At 33.2% G+C, this 20,114-nt stretch overlaps 2 protein-coding genes across 5 annotated transcripts in view; one reads left to right on the top strand and one right to left on the bottom strand.

Moving 5' to 3' along the window:
* The window catches only part of afap1l1a (actin filament associated protein 1-like 1a), a 70,469-nt gene extending 54,939 nt beyond the window's left edge, over positions 1-15,530 (top strand). For 2 of the 4 annotated variants that reach the window (XM_068213234.2, XM_009291126.5), the window contains exons 11-19: positions 2,449-2,598; positions 2,781-2,992; positions 5,093-5,238; positions 5,343-5,397; positions 7,632-7,740; positions 10,805-10,972; positions 12,168-12,343; positions 14,520-14,642; positions 14,868-15,530. In XM_068213234.2, coding sequence (XP_068069335.2) covers positions 2,449-2,598; positions 2,781-2,992; positions 5,093-5,238; positions 5,343-5,397; positions 7,632-7,740; positions 10,805-10,972; positions 12,168-12,343; positions 14,520-14,642; positions 14,868-14,894 — 1,166 coding nt within the window. In that variant the 3' untranslated portion in view covers positions 14,895-15,530. 4 annotated transcript variants of the gene reach the window in all.
* Positions 15,531-16,689: 1,159 nt separating this feature from the next.
* On the bottom strand, positions 16,690-19,426 carry pttg1 (PTTG1 regulator of sister chromatid separation, securin). The gene is given in 6 exon segments (NM_001271474.1): positions 16,690-16,933; positions 17,036-17,182; positions 17,261-17,333; positions 17,443-17,591; positions 18,960-19,058; positions 19,322-19,426. Coding segments are annotated over 5 exon segments (549 nt in total). The 5' UTR covers positions 19,051-19,058; positions 19,322-19,426; the 3' UTR covers positions 16,690-16,844.
* Between the last annotated feature and the right edge of the window lie 688 nt (positions 19,427-20,114).

Genomic DNA, 20,114 nt, shown 5'->3' with positions numbered 1-20,114 from the left:
TCACCAAAAAACAACCAGAACCATTGAGCTCTCTAATAACCATCCCCCAAAGTAAAATAAATAAATAAATGAATTAAATTTAAATTAAAATTTAAATATTATTAATAAAGTCAAAATAAATTCAAATTTTATTTAAAAAAATGAAACAAAATATAAAATAACATATATAAAATAAAATATATAATAAAATATATAAAATATAATATAAATATAATATAAGATAATAAAAGCTTAATTCAGCACTCTGGCAATCACCAGATTAACCCTAGCCTCTGTACAGCAACCCTGATACCCACTGAAAAAAAATTCAATACTCACATGAATAGGAACAAAATACCAACAATTCCTTATAATCCCCATAGCAACACATGGGAAACACTTGAAAAACCATAGTAACTATATAGCATGTTTAAAAACATTTATAAAGCCTCTGAAACTGCGTAGCAACATATTTGCAATAGCATAAACCACACAATATCATGTTAAAACTGGCTCATAACACTTTAGCAACTGCTAAGTAACATAAAAAACAGTCTCCATAATAACAGCATAACAACACCCTGGCAACCACACAAAACACACTAGCAACCACATGGCAATTTGGTAAGACTACCTGTGTAAAAACATGTGTAATTTAGCAACTGCATAGCAGCACAGCCATGCATAACTACCTACTGCAACCATATGGCAGTTTAAAAAAATCAACACTCATACTTTTGCAACTGTGTAGATTAGCCTTGCAATCACTTAAAACCCACTAGCAACCATATGACAATGTGTAAAAAAAAAAAAAGAAGCAAAAACCCCATCATTTTGCAACACCCTTGCTATCATTCAAATCATCAATATTACTGTGCTGTCAATTTTTTTTTTTATCAAAAAACAATATCTCTATCATACACATTATCTTTATAAGAACTTTGTCACAGTTGCTCTATTAACAAGCCGCAAGTCTTTATGCTGGAAACAGATCTTTTGTGATCATCATTGTTTAGATCAGTGAAAGTCTTTAATAGCTTTGGCCTAATCCCTGCAGATTGTGTGTCTGTAGTCCATGCATATCACTCCAATCAACCATCAAACCTGTGTGTGTTTGTTTGTGTGCTGAAGTCAGACTTATTAGCCCCCCTGTATATTTTTTCCCCTATTTTTTTTTAACAAAAACAAGATTTTTTTCAACACATTTCTAAACGTAATTGTTTTAATAACTCATTTCTAATAAATGATTTATTTTATTGTTGCCATGCTGACAGTAAATAAAATTCTACCAGATATTTGTCAAGATACTAGTATTCATTATAAAGTGCAATTTAAAGGCTGAACTAGATTATTGTATAATGAGGGTTTGTTCTGTAGACAATCGAAAAAATATAGCTTAAGGGGGTGAATAAAATTGACCCTAAAATGTTTTTTTTTTTTTTAATTCTTTAATGTTTTTGTTTTTTTGCTTTAATTCTAGTCAAAATGAAACAAATAACCCTTAACTACCCCATCAGGAGAAAATGTTTGCATTTCTTAACTCCTAATGTCGCTAGTTAAGGCACTCAATGTATTTTTTTCAACATGTCCTATAATTTCTAAAGCAGGGGTCACCAATCTCGGTCCTGGAGGGCCGGTGTCCCTGCAGGGTTTAGCTCCAACTTGCCTCAACACACCTGCCTGGATGTTTCAAGTGTACCTAGTATGACCTTGATTAGTTTGTTCAGGTGTGTTTGATTAGGGTTGGAGGTAAAATCTGCAGGACACCGGACCTCCAGGAACAAGTTTGGTGAACCCTGTTCATCCATTTGGAACGAATGCCCGAGTCACCTCAGCTGACTTCTCTTGATGTGGAGAAGGAGCGGCTCTACTTCGAGCTCCTCCCAGGTGACAGAGCCCCACACTCTATTTATAAGGGTGCGCCCAGCCACCCTTTGAGGGAAACTCATTTCTGCCGCATGTATCAGAGATCTTGTCCTTTGGGTTATGACCCACAGCTGTAAGAGGCCCATGCATTGTGGAAAGGGTTAGGAGCATGACAACCCGATCGTCAGGCATAGTTTTGAATACTAAATCACCTTTTTTTTCTTAAGTATGCCACAAAAAGTTTCAGATTTTTATTTAACACTTCTTTTTTTTTTAAACAATAAAGTACTACAACAACTGCAACAAGAATGCTTGATTTTTTATTTTTTTTTTGTTAACCAATAATGCTGTGTGTGTAAGCCATTATTTAAAACAGTAATTCTTTAAAATACTTTAACAGTCATTATTTAAAACATTCAAAACACAGTCAACTGTTTGATAGAGCGGGCAGTCAAAGGGTTAAGACTTTCTCCAGAAGAAAAAAAAAATAGGAAAATAGGAAATACTGTGAAAAAATCTTTGCTCTGTTAAACATAATTTGGAAAATATTAGGGTAAATAAGGAGGGTTATAATCGTGATTTCACCTGTATGTGTGTTTACAGGTAAACCCAAGCGAGGTGCACTATCAGAACTAACAGGCACTGTAAGCCGAGCCGCCGGAAGAAAGATCACAAGAATAATCAGCTTCTCCAAAAGAAAACCTCCTCTGCCAGGAGACTCTCGCTCTTCCTTTGACCATGATCCTCGCTGTGGTACGACACTCGTCTTTCTCTCATATCCTCTTTCTGTTCTCAAATTACAACTCTCTCCACCTGTCATTTCCAACTTGTCTCTGTCGGCCTTTGATCTCAGACAGTAAAGTGGAATAAATCTACAGCGTGAAACAGACTGTAATGACTGCTGTAATTCACTTTCCTCTATGTGTGTGTGTCAGGTTATGTTGGAGTGCTGGTGAATCGGTGCTGGAGGGAACACTGGTGTCGTGTGCGGGCCGGATCTCTTTACCTTTACCAGGAGAAAGGAGAACAGCGAGTCCCTCACACCACTGTTGGTTTGAAGGGCTGTGAGGTTGTCCCAGGACTTGGGCCCAAACATCCCTTCGCCCTGAGGATACTGAAAGGTGGTGCAGAGGTGGCAGCTTTAGAGGTAGTGGATGGTTTGTTTTATAGCAAATAACTTTCATAGCAATACTTCATGCTAGCGGCTTACCCATGAACTGCAGGCAAATTTAGGATGTTCAATTTCACGTTCTCTTGAGTAGGTGAATAATTTAAGTAATTACTTTGGCCCTCTAATCATTGCTATAATATATTTAAGATTTCTCTGATAACGGTCCCTATTAATAAAAAAAAAATAAAAAAAAATATATATATTTTAAATTAATAAAAAATTATAAAAATTTAAAATAAAATATAAAATTAAACAAAATTTAAATAATTACCAAATAAAATTAAATATTTAATAATAAAATAAAATTAAATAAAAAATTAAATACAAAATTAAATACAAAATAAAATTTAAAAGAAAAGAAATAAAATAAAAATATATAATAAAAAAAGATAAATTATATTATTTATATTTATAAATAAAATAAAAATCAAATTAAATATTTTAATAAAATTAGAAATAAAAAAAAAATCTTAATTCTTATAACCTTATAATAAAACCTTATTTTAGCACTCTGGCAATCACAAAAATACACCCCAACTACTGCAATCACCAAATACACCCTAACTACTCCAATGTTTAAAATACATAGCAAAACCATGACAAAAAAGTCTGTTCTTATCATTTTATATCACTTTATAGTGAAGGAAGTCTTATTATATTCCCTTAGCCATACTGTCATTTCCATGTGACCAACCAGTTACAGTTGCCGTTTGTTTGATGCCATTTCCAAATCTTCCTTCATCCCACAAAAATCATTTTTTCGTTCGTAAATAACATTTTTTTCAAGTAGGTTTCATTATTTAATGTGTTGTTCAATTATTGTTATATTTATTTTAAGTTAGTTAATCAAAAAATATCCAGTACACTGACTAATAAAGATAAATTATAAAATCTTAGAACAAACCTGGTGACATTTTTATACATATAGAAGATTTTTACACATACAAAATGTTTTATTAAGCTTACTGCCTACAAAAAAATATATATTTATTTTAAATTAAAATTTTATTTAAAAATTGTCTTATTTTAAGTTTTTCCCCATAAAATGTTTATTATTTATCCTAATTTATGAATGAAACCATTTTTATATATAGTTTTGGTTTCAGCTAACAATGACAATCAATGCATTCCTACTACTAGCAGTTATATGGCTAAATAATTTTAAACTAATTACTGCTTGATGAAAATATGATAGTTATGTTTAAGTATTGTTAGGGAGCTATAATATTGTTGTGCAGAATAAAGTGCCTCAATAAGCAATAAGCATTTTGAGGTACATAAACAAAAACAGTGCTCCCAATGTATTTCCTGTTGTACATTTTTAATTCCTATAGCTTCAGAGAATCCAAAAAGAGCCACGTATTGATAAATAATGGTAAAATGGATATCATAACATTATGTTATTATTGAATTGCCTCATGTTACAGTTTTGAAATAGTTTGATAACAAGCAGAAAATATTCATGATTCAATGACATGACCACATTGAAATCTTGCTAGCAAAATGCATGCTAATTAGCTGTTGCTGTTTACTGTATTATTTTTCTTTTTTTTACTACTATTTTATTTTACTTAAATAAATTCTGCCCAATCTTTTAATTTCATCAGTTTATGTCTGCACTGTATAAAAAAGCAGGGTTCAACACAATTCATTCATGTTGTCTGAACACAAATCGTTTAAGTCAGGGATGTCCAGACTCGGTCCTAGAGGGCCTGTGTCCTGCAAAGTTTAGTTCCAACCCCAATTAGATACTCCTGGGCAGCTACTCAAACTCTTAATAGGCAGTCTAGAAACATGCTTGCAGGTGTGTTGAGGCAAGTTGGAGCTAAAATCTGCAGGACAGCGGCCCTCCAGGACTGAGTTTGGACACCCCTGAATTAAGTTAACTTAACAAATTTATGTAAATTGAACATAAAACAATTAAAATCTCAATAATTGAGTTGTTTTAGTTCATTTTAATTTGGTAATTCGAACAAGCAAGAAAAATATATATTTTGAGTGTGCATGTGATCTATTATTTAGTCTTTTTCTGTGTTTGTACTTGTATTTCATGTTTGTTTGTGTGTATTGTGTTAGGCGAGTTGTTCAGAGGACATGGGCCGTTGGCTGGGTGTCCTGTTGGCAGAAACCGGTTCCTCTGCAGACCCAGAGTCCCTTCATTATGATTATGTAGATGTGGAAACTATTGCCAATATCCGCACAGCTGCACGTCACTCTTTCCTGTGAGTTGAGGATAAAGGAGATGAGGGGTGGAGAGTTAAAGATAGAATTTTCTTGCTAATTTGAACTACTGTAACAGTTCTTGCCTCTCATTCTGTTTATTCAGATGGGCAACATCCACAGACTCAAGAACGTACGACGAGGTCCCTTTTGAAACAGAGGTTTGTGGCTGCACAATTCTCACATGTGAACAAAGAGTTGGTTGTATGCTAACACTGATTTAAGGCCCTTTTTACATCTGGTATGGACATGCGATCTGATTACATTCCTGTTTAAGCCTGGTGAGTTTAAGTCTCACTAAAAAAAAAATGTGTATATATATATATATATATTAATTAATACATATTAATATATATTAATTAAAAATTAAAATTTAAATAACAAAATAAAATATAATTGCAATAAATTTGAAATAAAATAAAAAGTCAAATAAAATAAAAAACTAAATAAAAATAAATAAATAAAATAAATAAATCGAATAATTAATAATTAAATTTAATTAAAAATAAAAATAAAATAAAATAAAAACAAAATAAAATACAAAATAAAATAATAAAATACAAAATAAAATATAAAGTAAAATAAATAAAATAACAAAATAAAACAAAATAAATAAAACAAAATATAAATAATTAAATAAAAATAAAATAATAAATAATAAAAATAAAAATAAAAATAATAAAATTTAATTAAATAATAAAAAGTAATTACAAATAAAATAAAAAGTAAAATAAAATATACAAAATATATAAAAAATATTAAATAAACAAATAAATAAATAAAATTTAAAATAAAATAATTAAATTAAATTAAATAATAAAAATTAATTACAAATAAAATAAAAATAAAATAACTATAAATATAAAATTAAAATTAAATAATTAAAATTAAATAAAGATAAAACAAATAAATTAAATTTTACATTTTAAATAAAATAAAAAACAAAATAAAACAAAAAGTCTTAAAGTTTTGATTACTTTCTTGATTTCTTTAAAAGAAACTGTCTATGGTGAATAAATATAGTGACTTTTTGTAAAAGCCACACTAGCTTTCCAAGTTTTTTTCTAAACAAACTTACAATTTTTAAATCAAAGTTTTTTAAATACAAAGTTTAAATCCCCTCTGGCTAGCACGTCAACAACTGAAATGGTAAAGAATTACATGAGTAGATTGAGTAGGTGGTCTTTGGTGGTTGTTTAAACGCATTCAGCTACATGAGGGTCTACAAAAGCAATCCAGTCAAATATATGAACTACTGGAAAATGGCAACATTTCAGACCCTTCCACTTGAGATCGAATCAACAAAAATGGCTTTTTTTAATTAGTTGTAAACAGAGCCTAGTGGTTTCCAATCTTTTTCTCAGGGGAGGCTTTTTACAAGCCCAGTTTGCATCTCTTTCTCCCCTCAAAAGACATTCAAAATACACTTAACGTTGTTTACTCAAAGTATATAGAATAAATCTTCTTTATGCCCAATTATTAATAAGGCTTATCATTATTTTTTTCTTTAGTGTGTAATGTGTCTGTGTATTTAGGCTACTGTACAAAAATGACATAGTCCATCTTAAAGAGAACAGCCTCAGATCGGTCCAAAACATATTAAGTTCAGATATTACTCTCACTATTTGAAAATAAAAATCATTGTAATGCTGCAGAAAGGCAAATGCAACGAAGGCTTCAGTGTTGTCACATTTTGTTAAGATGCTGTCTATATTTAAAAAAGTATATATTAAAGCACGTTATTCAAATCTAGTAGTCATAATATACAAATAATGTATTGTTTTTTTAAGTATGGCACTGCTGTTAACCTCGGATTAAAACAAAGTCAGATATTTCCTTGTGCTCTGACTGGTGTTTAATGAAAGCTGAGAAGTGTGTGATGACTGTGTGTGCAGTAATCAGGGGTTAGTTCAGGTTCAGTCGTCATGACCTCTGGCCTATGTGCGGCTTGTTAAAGATTTTCTGAACCCTCAGGCACAGAAACATCAGCTCTTTACATTCTTGTGGTCTTCTCATGTTTCAGAATTTTGTAAATTACCAAAATATTGTTTGATTTTTAAACTGTTTTCTATATTTGTTCTTGTAGTATACTGCAATCTGTTTAAACTAACCTATTGTGCTGTTTTAAAGCTTTAGTTTTGTTGGGAAAATAGTTTTGTACCAGGTCAAAAATTAATAGAATCGTTGTCATACAGTTTTTTGTTGGTATGTCACTGTTGTGTAAATGTATCCTAATATACTGTATACACAATAAGGGTTATCTGAGGTATGACAGTCAAAAATGCCGTTAGTCTTGTGTTTTGACCCAGATTATACAGCATAAAGTACATCAGTTTGTATAGACTGTATCATGATCATTCTGTTTCTGACCTGATACTCTCCATCTCTTCAGCAGGAGAATGAGAGATTGAGGGGACGAGCACAGACGAAGCGTCGTTCATCTTTCTCCAGCAGTGACACAGGAAAACCCAGTCCACAAATCACCCTAAAGCGCCACGGCTCCAGTGAGTCCCATCACTCTCTGCACTGCACTGGCTGTACTTCTAACACATCAAACACAGCTGTTGGGGCCATAGTAATAATCTTCAGTGTATAATGCTTTTAAAGACCTCAATGAAACATCTAAATTCCTTTTGACAAATAAGAGGTCATGACATTGTAAAAACATGTTGTAAGATTCAGAACTAAACACTTTCTTATTAGTCTATACACTATTTTCATTTAAGCCAATCTGCCAAAATAGCAGGTTGTGAATCGAGCAACTTTATTATTTAATAGTTTGACTAAACTTCGCCTCAAGATCAATGCAGGCTTCTAAACCACTGTTTAGCTTTGCCCCAGAATGTGTCAGTAAGAAATGAACAAACAACTTAGTAACTAATGGCCCATTTCCGCTGACTGGCACAGTACAATACAGAACGGCTCACCTTTATCAGGCTTGCATTTTCACTGCCTAAATGGTACCAAGGGTATCCTTTTGGTGGGCGTGGTGTATGACAAAGTTTCAGATGACGTCATTCTCGCTCGAGGAAATGTCTAAGTAAAGCTGTATGGGTTGTTCACATATATGAGAAGCTTTTCTCACAAAACAGATGCTTTATACACAGAAATATTTGTGTATAAATGTTCATTTCTAAACTTTCTATAAACAAGCTTTGATTATAACTGCAGATCAATGATGTGCGATATAGCCTACTGTAATGTCTGAAGTTATATAAAATAAATAAATAATTTTCATATATGAACATATATAGACCCTTACAGTCTCCGATATCCTACCAATTACAGAAAAACTACACAGAGCATACATTTAGTCCTTATTTGGCTTCAAAACGACATGCAACATATAGCCCAGTCAGTGCAAACCTCTCATCTGCATCTTTAATCTTCACCAGCACATGTGACCTCTTGTTAGAAAGTCATTTTGTCGTTCTGACTTCGTAATATTCCAAAAGGCGATGATAATAGTTAAACATGGCAGTTTGTTCATGTTTTAGGTTGGTGAAAGAATTATTTGTCCTTTGTTTTATCAAGCTTCTCCTTTGTTTTTCCGCGCTTCACTCTTGCGTTTGTCTGTTTATGAAAGGAAGCAATTTAATCGCGCGCATATTATCATCATCAGCTCAAGAAGTTCATTATTTTAAATATAGACGCGCACATGAGCGATCGCGAGCTCCCTGGAGAAAGTGAAACCGTTCGCACTTTTAGACGACCTTATAAAAACAAAAACAGGACATGGCAGATTTGTTTTTCTTGGCTTTGTAGATGTTCATCAAGATGACGACAAGCTTTTTATGAGCTCGGGTCGACCATGGCTTGTTATTATATGCATATAGTATTACGATGTAATGTGTTGGCTGTGTATTTGAAAATGGCGTTTTTTTGTTTTGTTTTCACTCTTCTGCTTGTGTATGAGTGAGTGACGCTTCTGTAAACCAATAGCGTTCAGTTGCGCATCTAGCTCCGCCTCTTGGTACCTTTGCAAAGGGTACCAAAAAGTGGTACAGTACGGTTCGCTTTTACAGTAGGTACGTTTTGACAGTGGAAACGGCCATAAAAGCATACCGAACTGTACCACTTAGTGGAAACTGGCCATAATATATTAAAAACAAACCAATCTTACAAAAACAAAGTTGTGGGTCTATAAGACAAAAAGAAACGAACAAAAATACTGTTTTCACCACGGAAGTTTGAGTTGTATCCTTCTCAAACGTCTGACTATAGTGAGAAAAATGGCATATGCCTCTCTGATTTTTGCGTAACAATGTGTAAATGATATTGTGGGTATAAAGTAGCTGTAAAATGAAAATGCAAAAAGTTTTTCCTGGATTTTTTTTTTACAGTGTATTCTTTATATACTTTATTGTAATGCTGATTTGTTTACAAACATTCCGCAATTTAAATATGCAAACTGTTAACCAATCTAGATGAGGGTGTAAATATAGGACAATAAATGGACTATTGTACGATGGTTGAGAGAGCTTAACATGCTGCAATTTAAGAAAACACGCATGTGTCACAAATCCTCACAATGCAAACAAATGACTGCACTGCAACGCACTGCAAATTCTTAAAATGCTAATAAAAAAACATGCTGCATTTTTACACAACACATGCTAAAAGCATGAACTGAAATTTTTAAAGGGGACCCAAAAATGTGACGGAGCCAGCTTGGATTTGTTTATTGTGCCATGACTATTGGTCAGTGAAGTTGTAGGTGGTCTTTGAAAGGATTTTTTTGTTTAGTTTAGCATCCTGATTACATGAGTCCCTTGTTTTTTGTATGTTATTACCCTAAATAATCAGGTTCGTAACCTATTTGGGATCCTCTTGAAACATTTCTGTTGTTTTCTGTCCTATTTGCATGTGTTGTGAGAAAATGCTGCATGTTTTCTTAATTTGTTGGCATTGTGAGAATTTGCAGCACATTTTCTTAACATGTTTTGTAGCAGTGGCCAGATAGTGAAGTGCTTAGCAGGTAAACCTCATTCCTCTGACCGCTGAAGGTGCTCTAGCGACTGACGATAGAGGCAATGGTCTTTAGCCTCCTTGGTAAAGCAACCGACTCCCATGTGGAAAGCCGCTGGTTCGATCCCAGCTCAGAGCAGGTTGGGTGGCCTGCAGGGTTACATTTGCTGTCAAACCAAAAGATCTTTACTTAAATACCTGGTGATTTTGTAATTGCATGTGTTTCATTAAATTGCATCACTTTCAGCTCTCTCAGCTACTGTACTATTGCTTCTAAATGATGACTTTATGTAAAAAAAATTTAAATAAATCTTGATATCATGAACAGTACAAAATAAAGAAAAGCAGTTCATGACCATCTTGAATTTTTCTTAGCAGCCTGCTGACTGCTCAGCCTAATTTGGGCCATTTTGAAAGTTCTTGCGCTGTCACATCAAAAGCAGTCAGAATAATGTAACCTGAGCTTAACAAGACATTTCGGTTTGATCTACAGCTCTCTGCATTTTCACACTCGTTCTCTCACCGCAAGAGTGCTAAGAGCTTTGCCACCTTCCCACAGACTTCTAGTGTCTGATCTTTGACCTGCACTTGACATTTCAGACGCAAATCAATATGGGAGGTACGGGAAAACGCGGGCACAGGAGGACGCGCGCCGCTACTTGAAAGAGAAAGAAGACTTGGAGACAGAAATAGACAGCATTAGAACTGCACTAGTCGCACTGCGGAAGAAGAAAAGAGAGGCAAAAGAGAAGATGAAGAGCGCAACTGGTGAGAACGAAAGCATTTTTCTATTTCTTCAATAGACAATTAAAATAGTTATTTTGGGTTCAAAACTAACTAATTTAGGAGTGTCACAAGACATATCAAATTTTTTTTTAATTACGATAAAAAACATATACTATCTAAATAAAACTTTACAATATAAATATATCTTTTATTTGCAAGTTATCTTGACGTGATGATGGTTCTATTATCAAGACTTTCTATTTTTTCTTAAGACTTTTTCTTAAGACTTTTTATTTTTGTTTTAATATTTTAATAATAATAAAGTGGCAGTACTTTTATTTTGGAAAAAAACACTCAATTTTGCCCCCAAACAATGCAGCTTAATTCACTCCTGATATTCATAAAATAATTAATTAAAAGTACTCATTCATTAATTTTCCCTCAGCTTAGTTCCTTACTAGGGATCACCAAAATGGAATGAACCACCAATTATTCTAGCATATGTTTTACACAGCGGATGCCCTTCCAGCTGCCACGTAGTACTGGGAAACCCCTATACACACTCATATTCACAAAGACTCATACACTAAGGCCAATTTTGCTTACCCAATTCACCTACAGCACATGTCTTTGGACTGTGGGGAAAAATGAAGCATCCTGAGGAAACATACACAAATAAAGGGAAAACATGCAAACTCAGAGAGAAATGCCAACTGGCCTAGCCGGGACTTGAACCAGCATCCTGCTTGCAGTGAGGCAACAATGCTAACCACTAAGCCGTCGTTTTTCCGGAGATGGTTGCGGATGGAAGGGCATCCGCTGCATAAAAAACTTGCTGGATAAGTTGGTGGTTCATTCCGCTGTGGCGACCCCGGATTAATAAAGGGAAAAAGCTGACAAGAAGATGAATGAATAAGCCACCATGCCACCATTAATATTAATATAATAGTATAATACTAATACATAATTAGTAGTATTTTTAATAAAAAAAACAACAATAACAACTCCATTGTGCCCCAAAATATGCAGCTTAATTAAGTACTGATATTCATAAAAATAATTAATAGTATTATAATAATAATAAATATTTCATATTTTTTTTATCTAAAAATGTTGCCCACAAACCATGCAGCTTATTCACTAGTGTCCATAATGTTGGTGTAATTTCTGGTTTTAGTGTCACAATGGATCTGCCAGAAATGTACATGTAACTGTAACTCTACATCTATATGTGCAGATAAGCAGAAGTTGGCTTTGGAGGAGTGTGTAACAAAGTTGGAGGACAGCTGTCGGGTGAAAGAGGGCGATCGTGTGGACCTGGAGCTCAAACTCACCCAGGTGAAGGAAAACCTGAAGAAATCTCTAGCTGGAGGAGAAATGGAGGTGCCAACAGAGTCTAAACCTGCACATAAGGTAATGACTAGACTCGTCTTTCGGATGAGATGTTAAACTGAGGTCCTGACTTTCTGGGGTCATTAAAAATCCCATGGCACTTCTCGTAAAGAGTAGGGGTGTAACCCTGGTGTCCTGGCCAAATTCCCTCCATTGACCCTTACCCAACATGGCCCCCCCTCATGATTGTGAAGCGCTTTGGGTGTATGGTCATACACAATAAATGCACTATATAAATACACATTACATTATATTACTTACTTCCTATTGTCTTATATTCTTATATACAGACTTAATGTGTGTGTGTGTGTGTATGTATGTATGTATGTATGCATGCATGTATGTATATATATATATATATACATACATGCATGCATGCATGCATACATACATATATACATACATACATACATACATACATACATACATACATACATACATACATATATATATATATATATATATATATATATATATATATATATATATATATATATATATATACATACATACACACACACATATATACATATATATATATATATATACATACATACACACACACATATATACAGTTGAAGTCAGAATTTTTAGCCCCCTTCAAATTTTTTCTTCTTTTTAAAATACTTTCTAAATGATTTTTAACAGAGCAAGGAAATTTTCACAGTATGTCTGATAATATTTTTTCTTCTGGAGAAAGTCTTATTTGTTTTATGTCGGCTAGAATAAAAGCAGTTTTTAATGTTTTAAACAATTTTAGGGAAAAAATTATTAGCCCCTTTAAGCTATATTTTTTTCTCGATAATCTATAGAACAAACAACTTTTTATACAATAACTTGCCTAATTACCCTAACCTGCCTAGGTAACCTAATTAACCTAGTTAAGCCTTTAAATGTCACTTTAAGCTGTATAGAAGTGTCTTGAAAAATATCTAGTCAAATATTATTTACAGTCATCATGGCAAAGATAAAATAAATCAGTTATTAGAGATGAGTTATTAAAACTATTAAGTTTAGAAATGTGTTGAAAAAATGTGCTCTCCGTTGAACAGAAATTGGGGGAAAAATAAACAAGTGGTCTAAAAATTCAGGGGGGCTAATAATTCTGACTTCAACTATATATTTATTTATTTTTCTTTTTTCTTTGTTATGCAAATTAATGTCATAATTTTGGGATCAATAGTCTTCAGTCACATGATCATCTGCTGCTCAAAAGTTCAAAAGTACAATTAAAATGATTTTCTTTTTAATTTCTATTCATCAAGGGCACATTAATGTGTTCAGAAGTAAAATGAAGACATTGTATTTCCACAAAACTATGCAGAACATTTTTTCCCTCAAGATTGTTAATATAAGAATTATTATTCACACTTTACAATATGGTTTCATTAGTTTACGTTAGTTAATGTATTTACTTACATGAACTAAGTATAAACAGCACATGTACAGTATTTATTAATGATAGATCAACATTTACTATGCATTAAGATCCAAATTCATGCTTGTGAACATTAATGCATCGTGAGTTAACATGAACAACTGTATTTGACAAACATGAACATGTACTGTAATAAATGTATTGTTCATTGTTCGTTCATGTTAGTAAATGCATTAAGTAATACAACCTTTTTAATAATAATAATAATAATAATAATAATATTTTTTATTTGTAATGCGCTTTACTTAGACTCAAAGTGCTACAGCACAACATTACAAATATATACAATAAAATAGAAGCGTGGCTGATACAGGGTAAGTTCAGATACCAAAGGAAGACTGTGGGCTGGAGTGGCGAGAGTCACCAGGTCGCAAATGTAACCATATGTTAAAATCAAGATCTTCAAATCAGTCCATTACTTAAAAGGATTTTTGTAAAGTGTTAATGAACTATTGTTATTAATGACTGAGTGCTGATAATTAATCAGCAAATGGCAAATAGTCATATTGGGATGATTTCTGAAGGATCGTGTGACACTGAAGACAGAAGTATTGATGCTTTAAACCACATGAATAAATTAGTTTAAACTGCATTCAGTAATGAATGAGACATAAATTTTAAATTGTAATAATATTTCACAATGTTACTGTTTTTCTCAATTTTTATTCAAAGCAGAGCAAACTCTTTAAAATAAAAACAACATTAAAAACTTATTGATCCCAAACATTTGACTTCCAGTGCTACTTACTTTTCACACAGACCCAAAGGACGGAGGCTCAGTATATGGAGTCGTTTCTCCCAGTGAACTGCGCCTCAGAAATGCGCAAGCGGCCCCCGTCAATCTATGCATCCACAAAAGGAAACGTTATGCAGAAAGCCAAGGTAAACACATCAGCGTTCACAACATTATCCAGCGCAATGCATCAAAAGTCAGATAACGCAAACAGAACAGCTTGCTGCATCAATAGAGATCACATTAAAACATTGTCCGTCTTCAGTGAGTCAGTATTTAATGAGTTTCATCGATCAGTTTGAGGGTGCTGCTGTTAAGATCTTACATGTTGTGTGTTTGTGTTACTTACAATGTAATGCTTTGTTTTTAACCAGGAATGGGAATCTAAAAAGGGGACTTAGTGGAAACAGCTGATCAAGAAGACCTAGTTGTATGACTATATGCCATTTCAAGATTAACATGAGGATTTCTTCAAAGACAGACTGCTGTATTTGCAACTCGACTGCATAAAGATGATGAAGCAGCCGGTTTATTACAGTACTTTGCATTTAAAAAGATGTCGTCTTTGGGTATCTGGTGAAGATCCATGTTACAGAATGATATGCGAGTGAAGAATGAAGATAGTACGAGGAAATACTAGTCTGGTGAAAGTGCAAGAAAAGACTGTGGTCAGGTTATAGAGGAAGAATAGGTATGTATGTATGTATGAGACAATCCACTTTAAAATGCTCTTTAATTTCAAACAGTTTTAGAATAGGTGGCCAAATTGTACAAAGTGTTTAGCTTCATTGCTTATATTTGCGGGATATTTCCAATTCATTATCAAATGGTGCTAATAACATTGTAAATATGATAATTGTAAATATTTTTTAACATTCCTTTTTTAATCTAGCATTATTCCATCTAACCTGGTACTCTTGTTTGTAACCTTTTGTTTTCCCCACTTTACCACTATTAATGGGAGTAACGTTTGCACTTTAAAATGTCTTTAGACATGAAAATGGGAATATTCTTTTAATAAAGATAAAAATGCTTAATTTTGTTCATTTGTTATAGCTCTAGAGTTTTCCATTGTGAGAAACGCTGCAGGAAGAGTATTACATGTATGACAATGTTCTCAATACAACTAAGAAACAACAACAAGCATCAGAATTTGGGAGGAAATACACCTTTCAACAAATGGATTAGTCTTATTTTCAAGCAGACATCAATCGTAAATGCAAAACTAGATCATGTAAATAGGATGAAACATCTGGTCAGAAAAAACAACTTAGTTGTTAGGTAGGATAAACAATAATAAAAGACTTAATAATTGAGTGCCGATAATTGATTAACAAATACCATATTGTCAAACTGGGAGGATTTTCTGAAGGATTCTATGACACTGAAGTATTGATACTTTCAATTCAGCTTTAAATCTTGGTGATAAATTAGCTTAACATTCAATAATAAAAAGACAGTTATTTTAAATTGGAATAATAATTTACAGTGTCACCGTTTTTCTAAATGTTTATTTAAAACAACAAGCAGCAGCTGTATTGGGGTGGGGGGGGGGGGTAGTCATTTTCAAGCAGAGATGTCAATCTTAAATCAGAAACAAGATTAGGTAAAGAAATGGTCAGAAAAAGCTACTTAATTGTTAGGCAGACAAACATCTACAGCTAATTTGTTCTTGCATATAAATGGTTTTGTTCTTGTTACTAAATTTACTTTACATTAAAATGTGCATTTAAAAGAAAATAAGAAAAATACTGAAGATATTCATTTGCTGCAGCACATGAGATGTTAAATTATTACTTGAATGCAAGACTGCTTCAATTGAAGGCCTCTTAAACGGGTGAAAGGGCAAATTCAAAAGGAAAATTCTGTCATTTACTCAGCTTTTACTCATTTCAAATCCTTAAGAGTTTATTTCTTCTTTTGAACATAAGATATTTTGAAAAACGTTGGAATACTGCAACCATTGACTTCCATAGTATTTGTTTTGCCTCGTGTGGCACTGGTTTTTAGCTGCCATCTTCAACAGGAGAGAGACAGAGAGAAACACAATGGTTTGGAACTATTTACACTTTACTTTTTGCTTGTCTCTCAGTTGATAGAACCACATAGTTCTTTCTTTCTTTTTTTTCCAATTGGTAAGTTAAATACCTGCACAACCTCACTGTGAGGGGGAGAAAACAAAAACCAAGCATGTTTAGATTAAAGCATTTAATTATGTACCAAATGTTAAAAAAAAATGCAATAAAGAACCATCAAAAAAATCCTCTGTAACGTTTGATATAGTTTAATAACAAAGCCAACAATTTTAAAATGTACAAGGTTTAAGGCACAAAAAAAAAAAAAAAAAAAGCTTAAAAGTCACATTCAGGAGGCAAGTCAACTTCAGTCAGCTCATTGATGGTCTGTAGGAAAGCCTCCACTTCATCACCGTATTCCACTTCTGCAGTTGAGGAAATAAAAGACTTAATATACAAAGTTCAGTTGGGCATAAAGAGTTTTTGCATTTATACATGTTTAATCTGCATTTTCATGCATTCAATACCTTTGGGCATCTTTAAAGGTGAGAGTGGCAAACATGGTTCAACAAACTCTTCCACAGGGGAAGCAGGCAGCCATGTCCGTTTACCCAGACCAGCCAGAGAGAAACGACTGAGGTAAACTTCATCTGGAACACTGTAGCACTCAAACTCTACAGCCATGACAAGACAAGGACAGTCAATAGCTGAACAAACATTTCAGTTCCAAAGAGAAAGCAGCACAGACTTACCGCTTGGATTGTATGGAAAGAACTTCTCAATCTCAGGCAACTCTTCAGTAGGAAGTGGAGTAGGCACTTTGCACTGATGGAACAAAATACATTCAATTCATCTAAGAGTATTATGAAAATGCTTTGATCTGCATATTTAACTGAGACCGGGACAGATCAAAACCTTTACTTGAAGAACCAACCTTGGCTTCAGCAGGTTTAGTCTTCTCCTCAGCTTCATGAGAGCTTGTTTGGTTGACAATCTTATTAATGACTCCCAAAGCTTTTCGACTGGATTGCAAAGGAGCTCCGAGATGTGCCTTTCCATTCAGAGGTGTTCTCAAGCACTGATCTGAAGAGAAGAGACAAATTTATGAATAACTATTTAAATTTTACTTAAGATACAGATAAAATATGTAATAAATTTAACAACAACAAAAAAAGTCTCCTGGGGAGTTCAGTTTCGTTTTATTTGGGTGGGGGTTGAGTCAAATCAGACTCCCAGATGGAACCAATTTTATTTTATTTACACAAAAAAAGGTCATAAATGGGATTGTGGCCTTGTATCTGTATTAATATTATTAGTTTTTTATCTCAGTGTTAGTTAATTAGCATATCAAGTCATCAACGAGTACAGATCCTAGATTTTCTACTGAAGGAAAGAAGAAAAAAATCATCTTGGATTATCAGAGGGTGAGTAAATTAACATCCTATTAACGATGCGTTTCTACTCATATAGACTTTTAAATGAATCATTGTGCAAACATATGATATATATATATATCTGCATGAAAGACCTGTGGATTGCAAATTAATGTGGTACTTAATTTCTAATATGTTAGGAAATTAATTCAAAACAAATGTCTAAGATGTGACAAAATGATTGGCAGGGCACATAACCAAGTAACAGAACAGATTAAGTTTTGTGCTATAAAATTTACTCTTGTTACACATTCAAATGAAAACATGTGCATACATTAAAAAGCCAAAAACAACAAAAATGTTTAGCTAGGAGACAGCGGATCAAAAAAATGAAGATTCTTTTATCATTTACTTACTCATTTCTGGTTTCAAACCTGTTTAAACAAAATTATATTTTGAAAAAAAGCTGGTTACCTGTAACCATTGATTTCTGCAGTATTTGTTTTTGCTACTATGAGAATCAATGGATACAGGCTTTCAGCTTTCTTCAAAATATTTTTAGTGTTTAACAAGATAAAGAAACAAAGGTATGTAACCATTTGAGGTAAATGCCAAGTAAATCTTGAGTAATTTTTCCCTATTGGGTTTAACGAAGTTATCCCTTTAAAACATCTATGTGAAAGTTTCTGTTTTGACTAGTGGGAACTTGATATTCTGGCTTTGTGAGTTTTTTAGGGTAGGATCTAAATTGGCCATCAGTTGACAACGGGCCTTTGGGTGCTAAATTAGAATTTGGAAATTTGAAAAAGAAATAAAATAAATAAAAATTGTATGTATATATATATATATATATATATATATATATATATATATATATATATATATATATATATATATATATATATATATATATATTGTTTTGTGGGCCTCCAAAATCATAGACAAGAAACCCTTGTTCAAGGACTATTTACAGTAACGTTAGACTCCCCATAATGCTCTCTATAACGTTAACCCTCGTTACTAACCTGTACAAGTCCCGTACCCAGAATGATCTCTCAGTGTTGGTAACGTTACTGACCTGGAGCTGAGTGCAGTCTGTTCTGCCGAGACTTGATAGCTGGAGTCATCAGTCTGCCATTCTCCTGATCCATGTAAATCATGGTTTCCATGTCTGAAGCTTTGCACAGCCAGACAAGCAAAACAAATATTGTAGTTTTTAAGTGCAAACCTTTAACAAGACAATGAAAAGCAGCTATGTCGTTTAATTAATGCAGTCAACTGTTCGTAACTAAATTTATTTCCGCTAACGTCAGTTCGTTAACGCATATTTTATCAGTAACGTTACATATGGTAACCTGAACTAGCATGCTTTCATTTTCTAAAACGAACCGTTTAACTTAATGAGTCGCAATAAATACAAAAAAAAGTGTTTAAACTTACTGTATCTCTGTTTACTCTTGTCCTTCTCAATTCAAGTGCACGAGTAAATAATGACGTTTGTTTTGGTTCCGAGTTTCCCGGGGCCCCATTTTAAAAGGAAACCTGCTAGCCGATTGGCTGATAGATTTTCCTCTTTGGATAGACGGTGATGGTTCATTGAGTAAGCACGACACCGCCATCCTACGGCCAGATTGAGTAAAGAAACTTAACGTGAATGGCGTTCACTCTTCAAAATCGGAGAAGACGGTAGTGTGTCAAAAATTAAACTACCTAATATGTGTATGGATGTGTGTATGGATGGACAGACGAATTCGTGACAATCGTAAACACTATACCAACGTAATAATAATTTGTTTGACCGAAAAAAATGTTAACCTAGGCAGAAACGGATGACACATTAGAATTGATTACATGTCGTTCGTTTGTGTACGTAATAAAGTACTAGCAATTAGATTATTATTTTGAAATGCTCGTTATCAGACGATATATCGTTTTGTTATGGATTAATTTACATTACAAATCATTCTTTGGCAATTCAGACCTGATTTTTTTCTCTCTTTTTTACTTTGTTGTTTAACAAAATACCTTTAGAATTAAGTTATTTGAAGTCCCCTTGAGATAAAGCTAATGTTTCAATATTTTTAGCATGGTTCTTCATATATTCTATATATCTCTATATTTTCTAACCACAAAGCCATGCAAATCAACCATAATATTATAACACCAACAGTAGTTTAACCATGGTATTTGTTGTAAAACTAAACTGTTAAATGTAGAAAATACAAGTGTTCAA

The sequence above is a fragment of the Danio rerio genome, chromosome 14 (genome assembly GCF_049306965.1).
Source record: "Danio rerio strain Tuebingen ecotype United States chromosome 14, GRCz12tu, whole genome shotgun sequence".
Lineage (NCBI taxonomy): Eukaryota > Metazoa > Chordata > Actinopteri > Cypriniformes > Danionidae > Danio > Danio rerio.
Note: the sequence above shows the minus strand (reverse complement) of the source record. Positions and strands in the feature narration are given on the sequence as shown.